This window comes from Dipodomys spectabilis, unplaced genomic scaffold (genome assembly GCF_019054845.1).
Source record: "Dipodomys spectabilis isolate Male_0828 unplaced genomic scaffold, ASM1905484v1 ptg000599l, whole genome shotgun sequence".
Lineage (NCBI taxonomy): Eukaryota > Metazoa > Chordata > Mammalia > Rodentia > Heteromyidae > Dipodomys > Dipodomys spectabilis.
The window spans coordinates 201979-222174 of NW_024871276.1; the positions used below are offsets into that span (position 1 = coordinate 201979).

The window sequence follows — 20196 nt, forward strand, 5'->3', positions numbered from 1 at the left end:
ACCCTCTGCTGGCCATTACTGACCCTTTCCTGTCTCTTCTGCCCTCTCTACCTTGGCTATCTGCCAGCCCAATGCCCGTTGAGTGTGGGGGACAGCAGAGAATGTGTGGGAATCAGGGCTGAGGTGTCTCTGCCCACCTCTTTTCAAGATTCTGGAAGCTCCAGTTTTTCCTTCTGGATAGCCTGGCACAGGTCCCACACCTTGGGGTTTGAAGCACCATTTCCTGTCCAAGCATGAAAGGAGCCTGGATGAGCAGGATCCCACCCAGGCTGAGAGCCAAGTTCTCAGAGCAACCTATAAATATACTTTTATTTATAGCGGAATACAAAGAATCACTATTATATTCAGAATCTTTGAGCAAAATATTTGGGGCAAATAAAAATTGGAAGAGTTGAGCTGGCAGGTGGATTTCTGAGCCAAAGGTCAGAGTTCAATGCTTTCTCCCTGTTCCCTCAGGACTGGTTCTCTGAGGTCTTCCTTTTTCTTTATAGCTCACATCAGGACAATTACAGCACAACTCTCTATCTCTCAACTGTCCCACTGAAATAACAAACTAACCACCCAGGGGTGATAATTATAGCAATAAATACCACGTAACAATTATTCTCACATTAGCTTCAAGAACCTTGACTGATGAAAAAGCAATGTCCTGAATCTGAGCTCTGAGAGCTCATCTGGTGACCTGTTTGTGGGTTTCTGGGAGGGGACACCATGTGTAATCAGGGCCACCACTGCAGGACCCAGGTGCTAGGGGACAAGGCAATGTGTCTTGAAGTTAAGCAACTCCAGCAAAACTTAACAGAGTGTAAGAAGGCTCAGCCAGCCAGCAGGAGACCTTCTGTCTCAGTAATCAACAGGACATAAGGCTAACTTTTTTCTGATCCAAGTTTAAAAACCAATCTTCAGGGCATAGAAGCCATTGCTCTGAGGAAATGATCTATGGAAGGGTTCATGGCCCTGATTTCCTGGTGGCATAGAAATATGCCAGAAATATGCCCAGAATGAGCCATCCATAGTTGAGCATCCTGAACCAAAAATGCTAGTCAGGCACTGGTGTCTCATAATACTAACTACTCAGAAAGCTGAGATCTAAGAATCCCAGTTCAAGTCCAGCCTGGGTGGATAAATCCAAGACTCTTACTCCAATTAGCCAACAAAAAAAATCCAGAAGTGGAGGTATAGCTCAAATGGGAGATCTTCAGCTTGAAACAAGAAAAGCTAAGCAAGACCTTGAGGCCATGAGTTTAAGCCACAGTACTGGCACCAGAAAATAAAAATAGAATCCAGAATTTTCCCAAATCTGAAGCTTTCTGAACACAAGGGGAAAATTTCATACCCGCATTCTTAGCATCATGCACAAGAATACTAAACATTACAGAATAAAATTATATTCAAGTGGACACCAGTAATTATACCTGTAATCCTAACTATTCAAGAAGGATCTAAGGACAATGGTTCAAAGCCACCCTGAGCAGGAAAGTCTGTGAGACTCTTATCTCCAATAAACTACTCAGAAAATCCAGAAGTGGCATGCTGGCTCAAGTGGTAGAATACTAGCCTTGAGCAAAAAGAAGCTCTGGGACAGTGTCCAGGTCCTGAGTTCAAGCCCTAGGACTGGCAAAACAAAAAAAGCAACAAAAAACATTCAAGCTGTTTGTTTTATACATATATAAATATATATATATATATATATATATATATACAGACATATATATATATGAAGCTTAAATGAAATTTATGTTTGTAGTACACAAACATATCTCATTATGCATATGTGAATATTCCCAAGTCTGAACACCATCTACATGCTCCAAGCATTTCAGGTGAGGGCTACTTAGTCCATATTGTCCATTTTCCACAGTTGAGGCAGGAGTGTTGTCTTGGTCCCCCTTTAGAAAAATGCCTGCTATTCAGTAGGTTCTTAATTATCAGGTGAATGCCTTGCTCAGTGGTCGGGTTGAAAGGGAGCCCCAAGAAGTATCACTATTCTCATTTGACCTTTCTCTCTCTTTCTTCTTTATTCATCTTCAGATGTCTCCGTCAAGGTGACCTTGAAGCACCAGGCTCAGAAGCTGAAGAAGAAGCAGACAAAACGGGCCAAACACAAGATCAACCCCGTTTGGAATGAGATGATTATGTTTGAGCTGCCTGACGACTTGTTGCGGGCCTCCAGTGTGGAGTTGGAGGTGCTGGGTCAGGACGAGGAGGGGCGGAGCTGGGCGCTTGGCCACTGCAGCCTGGGCCTGCACGCCTCGGGCTCTGAGCGCAGCCACTGGGAAGAGATGCTAAAAAACCCACGCCGGCAGATTGCCATGTGGCACCAGCTGCACCTGTAAGCCAGCCACTGCCAACCTCCCTTCTCGAGCACAACCCATCCTCCACCCCAGCTGCCCTCTGTAATCTCCTGCTTGTGTCCCATCCTCATTCCAGCATTCAGAACACAGACGGATGTACTGGCCAACATCAGGATCCTATTCCTTTCTCGGCATGTTCCTGATTCTAACAGATGAGCAAAGCCAGCAGGGCAGAGTGTGGAAATGGGACATTTGGGTCATATTGAAGCCTATATTTCTCTCAGTTGTGTTTTATGGGAAGAGACTCTTCCAAGATATACTCCTGTGTGGGTTTTGCAGGTGAGCTGAGGCCAGATGCAGACAAAGCTCCATTTGGGAAACACAGATGCAAAGAATTTTTTTTTTCTAAATAAGCATTTCAAAAGTGGTAAAAGAGCTGGGCAACGGTGGCTCACATCTATAACCCTAGCTACTCAGGAGTCTGAGACCTGAAAACCCCAGTTTAAAACCAGCATAGGCAGGAAAGGTTGTAAGACTCCAATTAACCAGCAAATATCTGGAATTAAAGCTATGGCTCAAGTGGTAGAGTGCTGATCTTGAATAAGAAAGCTGAGGATATTACCAGGCCCTGAGTTCAAGCCCCAGGACACACATACACACAATACACTCCATGGTGAAGGAAATGAAATGATTGTGGATCGACTTACAGAATGAGAATGAGAGATGGGCATGAGAAAACTAGCCAGCCTTTATCCCAGCTGCCACTCTACACAGCAGTTCAGCAGACCTCAGACTTCAGTCGGAAGAGTTACCAGCAGGTTTCAGGGCCACTGTGGACATCCTAGACCAGTGCTCCACTTTCAACAAGCACACGGGGGCTTCCATGCAGTGCAGGGAGGGCTGCTCTTGGAGACACCCTTCTACAACATACCACCACTGGTTTCCAGACACCCAAGGAGACCTCGATACTAGTATTGGCCAGTTCCAATGCTGGATACCTCAACCACCAGCGTGAAATTCAGGAGTCTTCTTTTTTTTTATTATTAATTATTTTAAGTCTTAGGTTTTAATTTGTGCCTTTCAGATCCTGCTTTTGGACTGCATTGTGTGTTTTTTATAGAAGGATTTTATTATTACATCTTAAAATTGGTTTGTGTTCTATTTGGGAAGACCTTCCCTAACAAGTCACAGCTGAAACACCCGCGCCGGTCTCTGGGCTGGATTCTGAGTGTGTGCTGTCCTGTTCTCCAGCATCACCATGGCAACCTGAGTGACAGACCCTTCCCGCTCAGCATCCCAGCCTTTCAGGAAGAAGCGCATGATGAACTTGGTCTGTGGCATCCGTTTCACAAAAGTGACAATGGGTACAACTTCAAAGAAGTGAAGTGTCTTCCTCTGCCAGTTTGGGGATTTCAATTCATGATAACTGTCCACTGTGTTGTTCCCCATTGTAACAATGTCCCCATTGTTACTTAAATCTAAATGATGAACCTGGATACGTGGATATAATAGTCCCTACCTGTGAACCCGAAGTCCTGCCCTTTGTTAACTAAGACCTGTGTCATGGGGGCCAGCCTGTGTGGATGCCATGACAGATGGAAGCGTTTCCATGCTTGCAGGTGTTCCTTGGCTGGGAAGATGCTCCAAGGTTCCAGCAGAGCTTCTTTAGGTTATAGTCTTTCACTTTCAACCTGTGGCTAGAAAGCTAGAAAGTTCCCGAATTGTCCAGCTCTTTCCAGACCCATCGATTTTGCAGTATGGAACTCCTCTATGTCTACATCCAAACTCTGGGTCTTCAGATGGTACCCTAGTTCCCTGATCTAAGTGAGAATTTCTAGAGGAGATGGCTAAGATGTTGTCCTTTCTGTGAGTTGTGTCCCTCTGGGCCTCTCCCTGACAAGCTGAGCAGGACTTTGTAACTTTTGGTTCATGACTTGGCTTTTCTGCACAGAGAAACACATTCTCTCTGAAGAGACAGAGAGTATAGAGCTCTTCCATGGACAGACATTACAGATCGTTGGGAACATTGGTCATTATAATTTTCCAGTCCTTGCTAAGTTTTTTTTGGGGGGGGGGAATATTTGTCCATGGTCCCCAACATCATGTTTATAAGGTTGCTCTCTCTACCCTGGCCCTTTCTTTTTGGTTGATATAACAACAAGAGAATTAAATATTCCCCAGGGAAGCTGAAAGCTAGCCAGCAACTCTCTTCCTGGAAACATCTGTGATTCTAATCTAGGAACATTTGGGTTCTAGACTTTAAAAAAAAAATCAAGAAACCTGGGCCTATAAACCTGCACTCAGTCCATCTTATAATCCCACCAAAGGACGTTTGAGGTGGGCTGGAGAAGGAGTCCTGATCCCAGAGTACTCATGCGCATTCCATTCATTTCTTTAGCTCTCAAAGGCTCCATTGTTTTCTAGAAGCTTAGCTTGCAGACATATGTAGTGCTAGTTCATTCCTCTTCACTGCTGTCAAATATTCCATTGTGTGGACACATCATGTCCTGGTTGGTGCCGTATTTCACCACGGGTATCTCGGGTATGCTCTACCACCTCAGCTAGCAGATGTGCAGAGAAGACAGGGCTTGGTCTGCATATTCCCTTGTGTATTCCAAGTGCCTAGGATAAAGTTGTCTCATTAGGGCCCAGATGAATTAAGGGTGAAGAATAGATTGGAGGGGGCACGGAAGGGGTGGGGTGGGGGGAGAAGCCAAGCAAGGACATTGTAAATGGCTTAATCGTGAGTCTTGGTGAATTATCTCAGGCACCTTCACAAGTTGCCTGGGAACTCATTACAATATCTCTATTCACTCCCGCTCCTCATTTACATGTAATGAGCAGAAGAAGACTAATTATGATACTTTCCCACCCAAACTTCATTTGGACACATTTAAAATTAACCCAGAGATGTCAGACTTCCAGTAATCTTTGCATTCCCTTACTTCATCCCAGACATGTTTGTGATTTACTGCCAAATGAAAGGAATTGAGTCTGTGTAAACACATCTGATCTTATTTGAAAGACACACTGTGCGTGCATGCGTGCGTGTGTGTGTGTGTGTGTGTTTGTGTGTGTGTGTGTGTGTGCAGGGAGCATTTTGGAAGAAGAGAGACAGCCACAGTGCTGAGACATTAGAAACCACTCTCATTCATCTGTGACCCCCCCCCCCCCCGTATTGATCAAGATATACTTGTTGAGTGCCTGTCCATCAAGACCTTGCATGCAGCTGTCCATTCCAATCCAAGATGACTTCATGTGGGTTCAATGACAAATCATCAAATCAGAGCTAGGCAGAGAGCAAGCAAGAAGGTCAGTCCCTTCTTCAGGGTTAGTTCCTTTCCAGTGTGAAAGAGTCCTGGGTGGAAGGGAACTGTAGTCTAACCCTCACCATCAAAACAGAAAATTAGTCCTTGTGATTTGTTTCTGCCTTTGTGTTTCTATTGTCAAATGCCGTGTGTGTGTGTGTGTGTGTGTGTGTGTGTGTGTGTGTGTGTGTGTGTGTGTGTGTGTTTTACAGTCCTGAACTGAAGCACAAAAAGACGCATGAGACAATGTAGTCATGTCTGGTGTCAATCTTTGGAGCAAAACCCTTGCCGTGGTAAATAAATGATTTCCCAAGTCAGCAGTTTGATGTTATTTTTGTTTTATCCCCCTTTACATAATGTTTTCAACATATAAAATGTAGGAAAAAATCCTGTGTAAACACTGTGAGCCACCATCAACTTTACTACAACCTGCCAACTAGAGCTGACATACCTTCGGTGCCCTTCCCTCAGGAGACCAGGATCCTGAACTTGGGCTCACCACGTTAAAACTCATTTATGTTTGGGCTACAGACATGTACGAGCAAACCCTCAACAGCATGGAGTACTTTGTGAGTGTGTTCCTATGCTTATTTAAATCATATCACCCCACTTTTGTTCAACGTTAAAATCCCGAGCTTCATCTACACAGACATATGTAGTTCTAGTTCATTTCTCTAATGTAAGTCTGTGCAGTGGTGGAACAACTCTGGTCCACTTAGCTGAGCTCCATTGTTCCTTCCTCCCATACTCTCTTGAGAAGAAGAGAACCAGAACATTCCATGGGGTTATGGCATACCCTCACAGTGACCAAACAGACACTAAGAAGGCAGAGGTGAGGAGAAAGGAAGGGGGGGGACTACTGAGAAGAAGCTGGATGGGCAATGGTCTTAACATCTTGAGTGGAAAAAATTAACAACGTTATTGAATGTAGGCACATCCTCTGTTGAAAACAACCTGGGCTAAAGCTTCACTCATCCCCAGCAGCACCATTGGGAAACTGCTGGTGGAACACGGTCCAATCAAGGCTCAGGCCCACACAGTGGGAAACATGGGAGATGAGGAGGAATGGTTTATCTGCAATGGCTGGAGGGGTTTTCTCAAAGAGATTCTTGTGGGGTAAATACATATGAAGGAGCCGTTTTATTATAAACTGTGTGGGCAATACTTCCCTCAGCCAGATCTGTAGACGAAGCCCTTGAATTACCTGCTGGAAGTCACGTCCAATGGGAGGAGGGGGTGAAGAGCAGGAAGCAGCTACTGAGATCTCTTCTAGTTCTAACCTGATGCCAGGCAGGCTTTTCTTCCCTGCCATCCAGGTGATGGTCGATGGAGTCATTCAGAACATGGGCAATGAGGCAGGAATTCAACTTTGAGTAAATTTCAATGCTTTTATTAACAATCTTACAGGTATAATATGACAAAAGGAAAGTTTCTGCGTACATATTATGATAAACCAACATAGCTCTATTTGTATCCAGTGTTCTAGGCCCCCCGCCACACAGGTACTATAAAGCGTAGTCTGAGGAAATAATAACATTGAATTGTTTCTTATTTAAAGAAAGAAAGTATTAACATATCAATAGGTATGTGATAATAGACTCCTAGGTGTCTCCCTCCACCCCCACTTGATATTTTTTCTTTGTGATTGAAATGAAAATGATTCAGCAGCGTGGGTGTGGAGAGAAGGAGAGAGGCCAGGTTGAAGAAGACAGAATCAGACTGCTTGTTCTTCCCAAGAGACAAAAGTTTAGACTGCGGGGTGCCCACAGGCAGCCTGGCTGTTGTCTTCTTGTAAGCAGTCTTGGAATTGGCTGTCCTCCTCTGCACAGAGGCCCTGTGCCCTCGATGCCCCGTGGCATGCGCTCTCTCTCTGAGGTACAGTGCATTGTGGGATTGCTACTGGGGATGCCCATCCTCCAGCCCGATGCTGACCTCCTGCAGTGGGAAGGCTCGGGTTGGGCCGGGGCCACCTTGAGCCAGGCACTGGAGGATGCTCTGACCTGGATGGCAGCCAGCTGTGGCTCGAAGGACGTGGGCACTGGCAGAGCAGACCTGGACTCCGACTGTGGTGCGGAGTGGGTCTGCTGGAGACTGAGGTATGTTGTTAGGGTGATGAGGCAGAGTAAGACAGGGCTAGAGGAGGCTCGGGATGGGAGATGAGTGTCTCCATGGAGCCCAAGGGCAGAGGCTGGTCTGGAGTGCAAGCCTCCACCCTCGGGCTCCCTCCACCCTGCAGCCCATCAGACCCTCTCTTCTACCTCTAAGGGAAACGACAGAGAGGAACCTGAAAGTGAATGGGTGTCTGACTCCTGTCAGGGCTGCATTAGCCCTCCGTCATGCTGCCATCTGACCGGGCCCCCACCCACCCACCCACCCACCCACCCACCCAGCTCTGGGTGGACGGAGGGACAAGCTGAGGAAGTGCATGGGTTTGGGCATCACATCACAGAATGGGAACAGTGTATGTGAACTAATGCGCTGTTGCAGCGGAGGTGGGGGTGGGGGGCGCTGGGCCTCTGTGCCAGACTAGGGGAACAGCTTTGTCCTGAGTACAGCCAGCAGCAGCCCTGGCTGCATTGAATGGGCGGAGCCAAGCCCCTGCTTCTGAACTTAAGTTGCCATTGACTTTCTGAGTATGTGGATAATGTCCCTCCCACCCTTCCCTGGGAGCAGGTGTCCCATGCCCTGGCCAGAAGTCTCTGGATGGAGGGCGACATTGCACTCTTCATCTTCCCCCTCCCCTGTGGGGGGCAGCGGTGGAATGGGTGGAGGCTAGAGAACGGCTGTACTTCTGAGGCTTGGCCTCTAGGGGGCAGCAGGAGCATTTCAACTGGACCACTCTTGATTCCCAGGTGCACTTTTCTTTCTATTGGCATGGATGCCAGTGCATTCCTGGAGGGGGAGGGTGTTGGGGAGTTTGTGCAGTGGTCCCTCCACCAAGGGTTACCCTATACTCTACTGCAAAGCAGGGACCACCTTAGTTAAGCATAGGCTTGGAGGGGGGGTGGAGGGGGAGAAGGGACACTGCAGCTGGAGCTCTGGGGCTATCTCCTTCCAACCTCAGACCGAGCCTGTGGAAGAGGAGAGAAAGTGCACAAGAGGGCCAGGACCCAGCCACCCTCCTCTCCAATACCCTGGGAAGGAGGTCCCACTGCTAGCAAAGCCTGCCCGTTAAGCAACCCCACCTCCCTCCCTCCTGGAAGGGAAAACCCTGTGTCCTCCCCCTTTGCACACATAGCACCAGGCTTTCCTGCTGCTTTCCAGCTCTATAGACTCTATTTCTTATATCGATTTAAAACATAGAAATGTATAAATATATAGGATATTATTTATAGATATATAGATGTGATTTCATCTCTTACTCTGTGTGTATATGTACTGTATATGTCTGTATATACAATATATATGCTGTAGCATAAGTACTATGTACACTGCACCTACCCCTGCTTCCATGCATTGTCTCCTGGGGAGACTGGATTGCATAGGTATTCCCAGGGTGATACCACTTGAAGGGATATGGGGGTGGGGAGTGCCAGATGGAAGAGGAGAGCTGTACCATTTTCCTCCCCAAGGGGTACTCTTTCTCCATCTGGCAAACATGCAAAGACCACCTCAAAAGCTCCTTAAAATCCTAGCTCTGTCACCCTGACGGACAGAGGCAGGAGGAGGGCCTCACTTCAAGCTAACAACCTTGCGTATCTCCTGACGTACCTTCTCCCCTGAGAACTAGAGGAGGCCAGACTAGAACTCCCCAGCAGGGATACAGGGAAAGGGCATTTCAAGCTCCTCTGTCCTCTGGTCTCTCCTTTCTTGCCTACAGCGGCCTGGCTTGCTTGCTTGCTTGGCTGTCCAGATTAGACAGACAAGGCTGCCTCTCGAAGGGACCCAGATATGCGTGAATTCCAGTGTCACTGGAACCTTCTGCCAAAACGGGGTGCACCGACCAAAGAAAAGCACAAATCCAACTAAGTCACCCACACCACAAACCCAAAGCAGAGCTAGAGACACGATGATGCCTGTTCTTGAAAGTGGGGAAGGCTATGAGGGAAAACAAAGGGAGTGGGGACTATGGAAGAGAGATATTAGATTTCAACCCATCTGGCCTTTTCCTGGGTCTCACTAGGCTTCAGGTGGGCAGATAACATAATGCCAGTCCCCAGGCCCAGACTGGGTAAGTCAGTGGCCTATTTTAGTCTCTCGTATTGTATTCACCTTTGTCCTACTCTTCCCTGTTTCCTCCTTCTTAAAGATACTTCCAAACAAATGGAAAACATTCAACACTGCTTTCAGTAATGACAGGATCTTTCTCTAAACCCAAGAATCAGCATAAGCATGTCAAAGGGTGGAGGCTGTACAGTGGGGGGCTGAGGGCAGAGACCCTCCCCCAAGCCACAGACTCAAGGTCCTGACAATAAATTTGGCTTTCCAGGGGTCCTGGAGTCCCATGCTGCTCACACAGATGGACCCAGCGTTGTGAGATGTCACAGGCAGCCAATACAAAAAGAAAAAGTACAAAACTGCTCATTTTGCCTAGACTCTCCTGTCCTACCAGGCGGGCAGTGCCTGGGGATTTGAGGAGCAGGAGCATTAGGCAGGGCTGGGCAGGTCTCTTGCATTGCAGACATGAGTTGGCAATGGATTCTTGTTTTCCCCCCATTAAAGAAAAGGTTTGCCTTTGGGGGGGGGGGGTACTGGGGCTTGAACTATTGGCCTGGGCACTCACTGTCCCTGAGCTTTTTGGCTCAAGGCTAGTGCTCTACCACAATGGAGCTACAGTTCCATTTGTTGCTTTTGGGTGATTAATTGGAGATAAGTCACAAAGACTTTCCAGCCTGGGCTGGATTTGAACCACAATCCTGAGTGGCTAGCATTACAGGTGCCAAGATCTCCACTTTGATCATGAAGGTTCCTTCCCCTTTCTAGCTCTGGAAATGTACACACTTTGCACAACTGGTCACAAACCTGAGCCTCACAGTTCACTTCATCTCTCATCCACTCTGACCCAAACACAATCAACACCAGTCCAAATAGGACAGATCTCAGTCTAGAGATGCATTTATTTTAAGTCCAAGCTGTACCTCCTGTGCCAGGAGCTGAGATATAGGGCTATCTCATCTGAAGTGAGAACCAAGGCCTGACTCTCCACAGGATACTCTGCCATCCAAGATATTAGGCTAGAGAGATGTCTGGTTCCCCCAGGGTCCCATCATCTGAGCCTGGGAGGTGCCTAGGACAGACACTAGGGGTCATCACCAGCAGAATTTATGGAGGAGGAGAATCAAGGAGCCCTGAGCCTCCCAGGGAGCCTACAGGCCAAGAAAAGACCCTGTACACATTACAGCGGCATGCCACTCACATCATTGCCTGTCACTCCCTGTCTCAGAACAAAGCCGTCCACAGAGTACCTGCCGCAGCCCGGGCCTGCCTGAATTCAACAGAAGCCATGAGCACCTGAAGTTTCAGAGGCACCTGGCCTGACCTGAGACACCTGAGAGCTCAGCTTCTTAAAAGGCCAGAGGCCATCGGGGGCAGGCAGCCACATGCTTGCCAGAGGACAACTTGTTCCTCCAGGCCTAGACGCCGGTTCCCCTGCCTAACTCCCTCTGGAGATTCAGGCTAGGCAATGGCATAAGCTCAAAGCATCTCTTCCCTCTAGCTGACGGCTTGAGCTCATGTGGGCCATGGTCTCTTGGGAGGGAACAGTCACAGCCCTGACCACTGCTCAGACACAGACACAGATTCTGTCCTGGGTTAGGGTCCTCCCAACTGGGCAAAAGGCCCCCATTCAGCAGGTATGGAAGCGCAGAGGGGAGCAGAAGATGTAAGGCAACTGTTGGCAAGAAAAGACCTCCAACTGCTATTTCTCATTCCCACAAAGCCCACTTTGCCAGTCTCCCTTGCCCTCAACCTGCCTCAGTCCCTGCAATGTTTGGTGAAACCTCCCAGGTTGCAGACTGTGAGTGTATGTGTGTGTGTGTGAAAGGAGAGGATGTCCCCAGACTGGGGGCTTGCATGGGGGCGGGTAACTTTGTGTCTCCTTGACAACAGCATTACATTTGACCTCAGCTAGGCTTTGGTCTAGATGGGAGGAGTCAGGGAGGGGAAGAAGACCCCAGCTCAGGGTGACACAAGTGGAGATTTGCAAGCATCAGAAAGAGTCTTCCCTGGCTAGTTCTGCTGACACCCCTTGCTCAGAAGAGGAAGAGGAAAGGGTGGGTGTGACAGCAATGGGTGGAGGGAGAAGGTCACCAGGCAGGGGTGCACTGACTTATTGAAGAAGGCAGCATATGAGGTCTGGCAGTGGGACAGTTGGAGGAACTCAGGTTTGTGTAAGTTTTCCTTTGAACATGCTACATCACTGTTGAAAACAAATGAAAATATTTCAAAAAAATAATGTAATATATATAATATTTATATAATGAAAAGCTATTGACTAGCAGCAATGATTCTAAAGTTATCTTAGCACCAAGACCAAGGGGGGTGGGGGAGGGATCTGAGGAATGACTGACAGGACTCACTGCAGGACCAAGAAAAGGAAAGCAATAGGTTCAGTGTTAATGACATTTCCACTATGTTTCTCCATGGTGGCACAAAGCTCCAGAGGCAAGGAAAAACTCAGAAGAAAAGAAGGAAATCATCACTGTCCAAGAAGGGGCCAAGCAGGTTGAGGGGATGAGGGTCTTGCTGGTGGCTAGATCCAAACACCTTCCACCCAACTGCCCACAGGCAGGGAGCGCAGATCTTCCTCACCCCCATCCCTCAAAGATGACCTGCATCCATATTATTACAGGGTCTCTGCACATAAGATATGCATAAATCAGATGTAGAAACACAAACAGAAGTTTTGAACAGCTCACGCACACTTTTGAAAACTCCCTTGCGAGGTATACCGGAGGTGAAATGAACGAAAGAACATTTGATCAACTCCTCTTAAACCATGGCCTGCCCCAGGGAGTAGGCAAATAGCCATTTCTAAAGCTTATCTGATGGTTGTGTGTGTGTGTGTGTGGGTGTGTGTGTGTGTGCGCGCGCGTGTGTTGTGTGATCTTTGCTTTAGGACACCTCTACCCTGTTTAGGAAAGGAAGAGTTCACAGGTATAGGGACTTTGCCCATGCCCCCACTGCTTTCCTGCCAGGTCTGCCTTGTCACACAAGGATCTCTCTGGGAACTCTCATTTGAGTTATGTAAAACCCAGGGCACAAGTTGCGTTGATACTTCTGCACCACATAGCAGATACACCTTGATTATTAAAGGAAAAAAATACCTCCAACACTATAGGATTATAAAGACAAAGTATAAATAATATATATATATATAGATATAGATATATTGGATATATTCATTTCATTTTACTTGTTTTTAGCCAAAAAAAATCACTGCCTTATTGGGGTCTGGATTTCTTGGCTCTTTGTCTCCCCAGCAGCCCAGATCTGATTATACTATTTTACTCTCTACTATGTAAAAACAGGAATGCAAGTAGCTCAAGCCTTCTCCCTTTCCGGGGACTTCAAGCTCAGTTGAAAGGCAAGACTGCCTTCAGTGTAACAGGTAATAATAGCTTTAGTCCCTGGAGCATGAAAGGAAGAAACCCAACTACCAAAGGATCAGGGGAGAAGCACTGGGGAGGAGTGAGGAGTTCACAGTTTGACCAACATTTATGTCTACAGAACAGTGAAAGAATTGTCATTAATAATAATAATAACAACAATAATAATAATAATAGTAAAAATCTTTCAAGTCAGTTGGGGGAGGGAGAAAAATCAAGACACTCCAATCCAGACACACAACTCACCCTGATGTAACTGGACCAGAGTCCCTACATGGAGGCGGGGAAACATCCCATGGTAAAACTATACGAACAAAGGAAAGGTAAGAACATAAACCCCAGACCCCAACCGTAAACCCCTCAACCCCCAAATGAAAACATAAACAACATGAGCTACCTAAAAGTGACGGCAGAGAGCCATCATTTTAGCTTATGCGGTTGAATGATGGTTAGGCAGGAACGTGAGTGGCTCCCGCACGTGCTCCTGTGAGTGAAAACGAGTTGCCTGGTCATTTTGAAGCTGCCAAGTTTAGACAAGAGTCAGTTTCCAACATGATTCCTTTCTGGAAGCTTCCAGAAGCTTCCGGTGGACATGTCACTTTTTTTTTTTTTAATTTCAGTGTGAGTTTATATATATATATATATAATATAACATAATATATACTTATATAATATATCAAAGCCTATGAGTCTAGATTAAAAAAATATTCGACAGCTTATTCTGCAGCAGGAGTGTCTTACATGTCTGGGTAGAATTCGGACCCATGGTCCACATTCTGCAGCACCGGCTTCTGCTCAAGTGCTGACATCCGACTGAGGACCTCGGCCGACAGGGCGTAACTGTTGCCAGACTTTTCCTCAAACCAGCTGTCCAGGGCTCGCTTGGCATCGAAGTTGGCGATTGGCGGTCCGTTCACGGCAATTGTCAACAGGTCGCTGAGCTGCTCTAGGGTCAGGCGGGAGCGGTGATTCTTGCGGACCCTCTGGAGAGCATTGCGGCCTTTCTCGCAGCAGGCTGTGGACGTGGGGAGGACTTTAAGGACCTGAATGATCTTGTTCAAGAGGGGGAACCTCTGCTTGTACTTGCAGATGTGGCTGATGAGGTCTTTGAAGCCATTTTTGGTATAATAATCAGCCTTGAGTTCTCTCCACTCCATCAGCAGACTCCCCCGGGGGTCCAGCCCTTCCCTGCAGACGTCCCGGGAGAAGGTGGGGATGGCTTCCAGGTGGTCAAATATCTGTACCATGTCTTCCTTGCCAAAGCTCACAAGCTCCTCACTGCTCCTGGGCCAGGCGGCCAGGTCAAACACCTGGCAGGCCTTCACGAAGATCCGGCTGCGGGAATCAAACCTTTGGGCCAGGATGACTTGGGTCTTTTGGCAGATCTTCTCCCTGATGGACTGGAACTTGGCTTCAGCCACCCTGAGGTTCTTCATAGCGATCCCATTGAAGCTCTCCCGGAAGTTCTCTTCAAATTCCTGCAGATATTCTCCTGGGGAATCGGCCAGTCGGCTGATCTCCTGGATGGCCTCCTCGATCTTGTCATCTACCTGGGACACGAGGAGGTACTCACCTTGGAAGATGTAGGCCAGGCGCGAGAGCACAGCGATCACATCCAGGAGGAAGTAGATGAGCTTCATGGACTGGTAATCCATGAGGAACTGCAACAAGGCCAGCGCGATGGCGGAGGCGTCCGCCCGCTGAGTCTGGCTGCTGACATCCTTCAGGTGGGCCACCACCTCCAGGTAATCCTTGATGAGGGCATTGAGCACGTTCTGCTCTCCAATGATCCACTTCACAGCACGGATGTCCCCCAGGAACTCCGTCTCCTCGCACAGGGTAGAGGCCGTGGAGCGCAGCTCACACAGGAGGCGTGGCGAGTAGCGGTAGAAACTGAGCAGCTGCTTCAAGTTGTTCTCCAGCTCCTCCAGGCAGGGCAACTCCTTCCCACTGATGGCATCCAGGATCTCCAGGTGAGGCCGGTGCACCATGAAGGGCAGGCACAGGAGCCAGGGCAGTGTCTTGCGGATGGTCATGAACATGCTGGCACGCAGGCTGGCGGTGATGTTAGCCCCATCCACGCCCAGACCAACCGTTGGTTTCTCATCTTGTAAACGGATGCCCAAGGCAGCGAAGGCTCGGTCAAGGGCCTGAAGATAACTTTCCGTGCTGGAGAAACCCAGCTCCTGCAAAGACAGGAACTCGGTGGCCGGGGGCCCATCGCTGCTGGTATACTGTACATAGACGGCCACGGTGTCGGCCAGCAGGTCATCGCTCTGCCCGTCCAGGATGATGCTAAGGCATGGGGACTGGCGGATGCGCTCCACCAGGTCCTCACGGAGCGCCCTGGCGATGTGGTGAATGAGGATCTGGCAGTCTCCCTCGTTCATGTACTGGTCCACCACCTTGAGCTCACACTTCCGCAGCAGCTCTGCCAGAGGCCGGAAGTCCAGGTAGGGTCTGCCCTCGAGGGCCAGGTGGTAGGCCGTGTTGAAGAGCAGGGTCATGTTCCGGCACATTTCCTCCGTCTTCTCGGGGTGCATGCGCAGCTTGTACAGCTGCAGGCACTTCTTGTGCAGGTTGCTCTGGCTGTGCAGCTTGATGGTGTGGATCTTGAACTGCTTGGAGCCGATGATGAAGGCGGATGTGCGGGAGGACTGCACCGTGTACTGGCGGCAGACGTGGCACCACATCTCGTTGAGGGTCGGGGAGTAGCGCAGAAACCAGAATTTCTTCAGCCACTCTTGCTTGAAGCGTCGGATCCGGCGCCCGGTGGCGGAGGACATCTTGGAGGGCTCATCGGCGGTGGTCATCATGTCGTTGGAGACAGACTCGTCTGCCGAATCGACTTCTTGGTCATCATCTTCTATGATGGCAGGGCCGGATACCATGTTCTCTGAGGCTGGAAGACAGATGGGAAAGAAATACTTACACCCGGTGGGGAAAACACAACCTGAAAGTAAGTAGGGGCCATATGAAAGCATGTGGATGGACTGAAGCCCAATCTAGAATGTGTTTACAAGCACTCTTGTGTGAGATTTCCCTCTCTGCGGGTAATCTACGGCAGTCTTTGGTCACTACCCATTGTGCCGTAGGTAGCCAGCCTTTACTTCCAATCCCTGACTCCTCAGGGATTGAAATGGATCCCAGGCAGAAGAGGAGATCAGAACAGATGGAGGAAGACAGGGTATACCAAACACTCTCAGGTTATACGTGGAGGACCTGGAGACTCCTCTGCCCACCACACATCTGGCCACAAGAGGCATGCTGTCCTCGAATGACTGTCGCTTGGATAAGGCCCCAAGCCTTTGCAGAATCAAAACGCAGCTTCCTTCTGATGCATGCTTTGAATACCTGTGCCACCTCCTTCCTCCTTCTTCTAGGGGTGTGGCTAAGGCAGGAAGTACTTCCCACCCAGCTCCACTGCATGAGAGCACTGAGGTCTCTCTCCAACTCTCAAGAGACCCTGGATGCCAACAGTTAGGGGAAAACCATGTGCCTGAACACTTCAGGTCTCTGACCTTCTGAAACAGCAGGCTGAGGAACTAGCATAGCATGAGCAGCATGGATTGTGGAAGGGAAGAACAAGCCAGGATATCCAGCATGGCTTTGGGGACCTATGAGAGCTCCTTACTGGACACCCCATTCAGGATTCTGGGGAAAGAAGTCGAACTTTAGGGTGGACACCAGTGGGACCACCAAAGAAAAGCAATGGGTCAAGAACACAGCACACACCCCCTCCTGCAGTGAAACTTCCTTTATTGACCAGGAGGAATACAGGGGTGACACATGAAGCCTTCCATCAGTGCTGGAAGTGAGCTGGACACTGGCACCTGAGGACACGGAACCCCACCCTGGGCGTGGCCCCTTCCACGCTGGACTCCTCTGGTCTCTCAGCAAGTGGTTATAACAAAGTGCTCTGGGCCACCTGCTACCTTGCGCACCGTCCACTCTTCCCTCTGACACTGACCTCATCCACACTGACTTACCTGCAGGGTCTGAGAACTCGGGGAGCTCCAGTACCTGCGGTGGTAGAACAGGGGGCTCAGGTAGCTTCCCAGACTTAAGCATATCTAGTTCTGCCTGCAGTTCCCGGACCTTCTTCTTCAGGCGGATACAGTTGGGGCAAAAGGAGGTGGTTGGTAGCTCATGAGGGTCTGAGGCGAGAGAGGCCTCCGCAGGACTGTCGGCTTTGAAAGATGAAGGCTCTTCTTCTTCATCCTCCAACGGGCCTGGCTCCTTGGCTACCCCTTGGGGGATCTTCCAATCTCCCTCCCCCTGGGTCCGGCTGACATTCTGCCCACCATGAACCATAGTCGCTGTGCATGGGTTGTAGGCATCATCCTGGTACTTGGGGACTTTCCTGATGACCAAAGAGGTACTCAGTGCCAGCTGGTGGGTTTCTACTTTTGAAGACTCCAGGGATGCCTCCAACACATCCTTGAAAATGAGGTCGATTTTCTTCTTCTTGGCCTGGGGGTGCACATCCCCCTCGTCAAAACCACGCTTGAAGAGCCTTTTGCCCTGTCTCAAGACAGGGATGTGAATGGGACCTCTCAGGTCTTCCGGGCTATCCAGAGCCTGTTCACACTTCTCCCTCTGCAACCTCTTCTCTCCTAGGAAGGAAAACCAGGGTGTAAGGAAGAGGGGAAAAGCCCCGAATGGAGAAAGCAACCAAAAACAGAACAGGCCTTCTGTGAGCGAGTTGCCCGGTGCATCCCTTCGTCTCTGGCCTTCTGGGGGTAGGTGTTACAAAAATGGAGAAGTAGATCAGACAGTGAATCATGGTAGTTAGGGCCATGGGACCCTGTAAGTGGAAAGAACTTTGTTTTAAAAAAAAAAGCCTCACGGAGGTGAACTCTTATCCTTGTAAGCTGAGAGAGATGTATGGGGGAAGGCAACTGGAAATGCTTTCAAAGGGCCTCACCATCCTGAATCCCACCCAGTCATTACATACCTTAGAGCCAAGTATTGATTCCTTCCCCCCACACCCATACATCTCAGAGGCTTTCCTGACAGCTGAGCAATTAGAAGACAGATGCTTTGACTTGGTAAAAGGTACACATGAAATGCCATGAGCCCCGCTCCTTCCTCCTCTCTGGCTGCACCAGAGGCAAGCTACTTAGGGAAAAGTCCATCCTATAGCAACGGTCTTTTGTTGTTGTTGTTGTTCTCCTAGCAGTCAGAAGCACAGGAATACATGAGAAAAGTTGATCTGAACTTCTGTGGTTCTTAGAAATGACTAAGGCTGGAAGGAGAGGGATGACAGGAATGAATACCTACAGGATCCAAGATGGCGGCTTCTGAAAAGATAAGGACCAGGTAAGCCGCAAGACCCAAAGCCACCTCAAAACACAACTAGGTTTCCTTACCTGACAAAAGACATTTCTTTTTTTCTATTTCATTCTATCTTGTAAATGATTTCAATGCACTTTGCATTATAAGGACTAATAACTCATGCTTTGGCCTTTTTCCTAAGATACCAGCCTCCAGTTATGAACAACCCTTCTATGTAAGACCTGAAGTGACCAAATCTCACTATCATGGCACTACCTGGCACTCTTTGCAAAGCAAGACCGTCTTACCATCTAAGATACAATAAAAAGACCCAGAGTCTGCTAAAGGTGCAGGTTATAAAGACACACGCAGCACAGCTTCTGGGCTCCAAGAGTGAATCCAAGGGCTTCCTTCAGCACCATGACCTCCCATAAGCTCTAGTCCTCTCCTAATTGTCTTTTGGGTTCCTTTCTGCTGCTTACTACTCAGCCTGGCCAAGGACAGATGCCTTCCTTCTGTGTCTTCACATGACTCCGTGCACCTCCTCTGAGGCCTCTCTGACATACCTCCCATGAGCCTCCATTCCTGAAAGCTCACTCCCTCCTCTGAGCAGCTCCCTGGGTTACATGGCTCTCTGAGGACGATGTAGCTGTGTTGCTCTGGAGAAGACACTGAGGGACCAAAGGACCTCACAAATCCAGAAGAATTCAAGCAGGGATGAAACCTGTGTCCTCAGAGAATGACTTTCTCTTGGTTTTCTTTTCTTTGGGTTCAAGTGTCTTTTGGAAACTTCTTGGCTGTCTTCATTTACTTCTTCTTTTATCCATTCAACAAAGATGTTATTGAGCACCTACTATGTTTCGGGCACTTTTGCATGAGGCATTTCCACAGGTCAAACGGAAGCCACTGCATCCTTATCATGGAAGCATGCCTTCCCAAGTGAAATCAGCATGGGCCCAACCCCCAGTCCCAAAGGAGACAAGACATGAGGCTGTCTACCGAGCATCCTCTCTCTGTCCGACCAATCACCAGGTACCTTTTACCAAGCCAGGCAGCCATTGAGCACTCAATGTGCATAGCAGACTCTTTTCTGCTTTGTCTTTAAAGAGAATTTAATGTTAATGAGTCACTCCTATCCCAAATGAAGTCTTTTTTCCCCTACTAAGTAGATTCTGGTCAGGTATATGATATGTTGGGGTGAAGTCTTTACTTGGAAGACCAGGTGGCTTCTGATGTGATGTATGGCTTTAGTGAAAATGAAGTCCTTGAAAGAAGGACTTGGGGTTTCTAGTTTACCCTGGCCAGGCTGTGGATGGAATGAAGAGGTAAACAGCTAGAGGTTGGGGAATATTTCAAACCACTTTCAAGTAATTCATTTCAGTGGAGCCTGAGTGGACACCCATCAGTCTCCTCACACCTGGATCACCTTCCCACCCACTTCTTTATTTGATTTATCAAGACTTCCAGGAATGAGACAATGAAGAAGCAGAGAAGGGACTAGTTTTATCTGGGAGGCCATTGGAGGTTAGACAAGTCAGACAAGAGCAAGTTAGAAACCTAGCTCAGCTCTCCCAAAACACATGACCCTGGGTGAGCCACAATGTGATGTTGTTCATGCGTCGGTAAGATGGGCTGATAATCCACAAAGGATCATTAGTTTTAGAAGTTTATGATGGAGGGCTTCCCTGGTCAAGGTAGGAATTGCTCATGGAATTCTCCTGACCATTCTCATGATGATTCTATAGGAATGTGTGGACAATCCAAGGAGCA

General features: G+C 48.5%; 2 protein-coding genes across 2 annotated transcripts in view; one reads left to right on the forward strand and one right to left on the reverse strand.

The window, feature by feature from the left end:
• The window catches only part of Syt13 (synaptotagmin 13), a 39276-nt gene extending 36863 nt beyond the window's left edge, over positions 1–2413 (forward strand). The window contains exon 6 of the mRNA XM_042671114.1: positions 2032–2413. Coding sequence (XP_042527048.1) covers positions 2032–2336 — 305 coding nt within the window. The 3' untranslated portion in view covers positions 2337–2413. The remainder of the gene's footprint in view (positions 1–2031) is intronic.
• Positions 2414–13876: 11463 nt separating this feature from the next.
• Prdm11 (PR/SET domain 11) overlaps positions 13877–20196 on the reverse strand; it is a 59961-nt gene continuing 53641 nt past the window's right edge. Inside the window, exons 7-8 of the mRNA XM_042671112.1 lie at positions 17139–17765; positions 13877–16051 (exon numbers count right to left, since the gene is read on the reverse strand). Of these exons, the coding sequence (XP_042527046.1) occupies positions 13887–16051; positions 17139–17765 (2792 nt within the window). The 3' untranslated portion in view covers positions 13877–13886. The remainder of the gene's footprint in view (positions 16052–17138; positions 17766–20196) is intronic.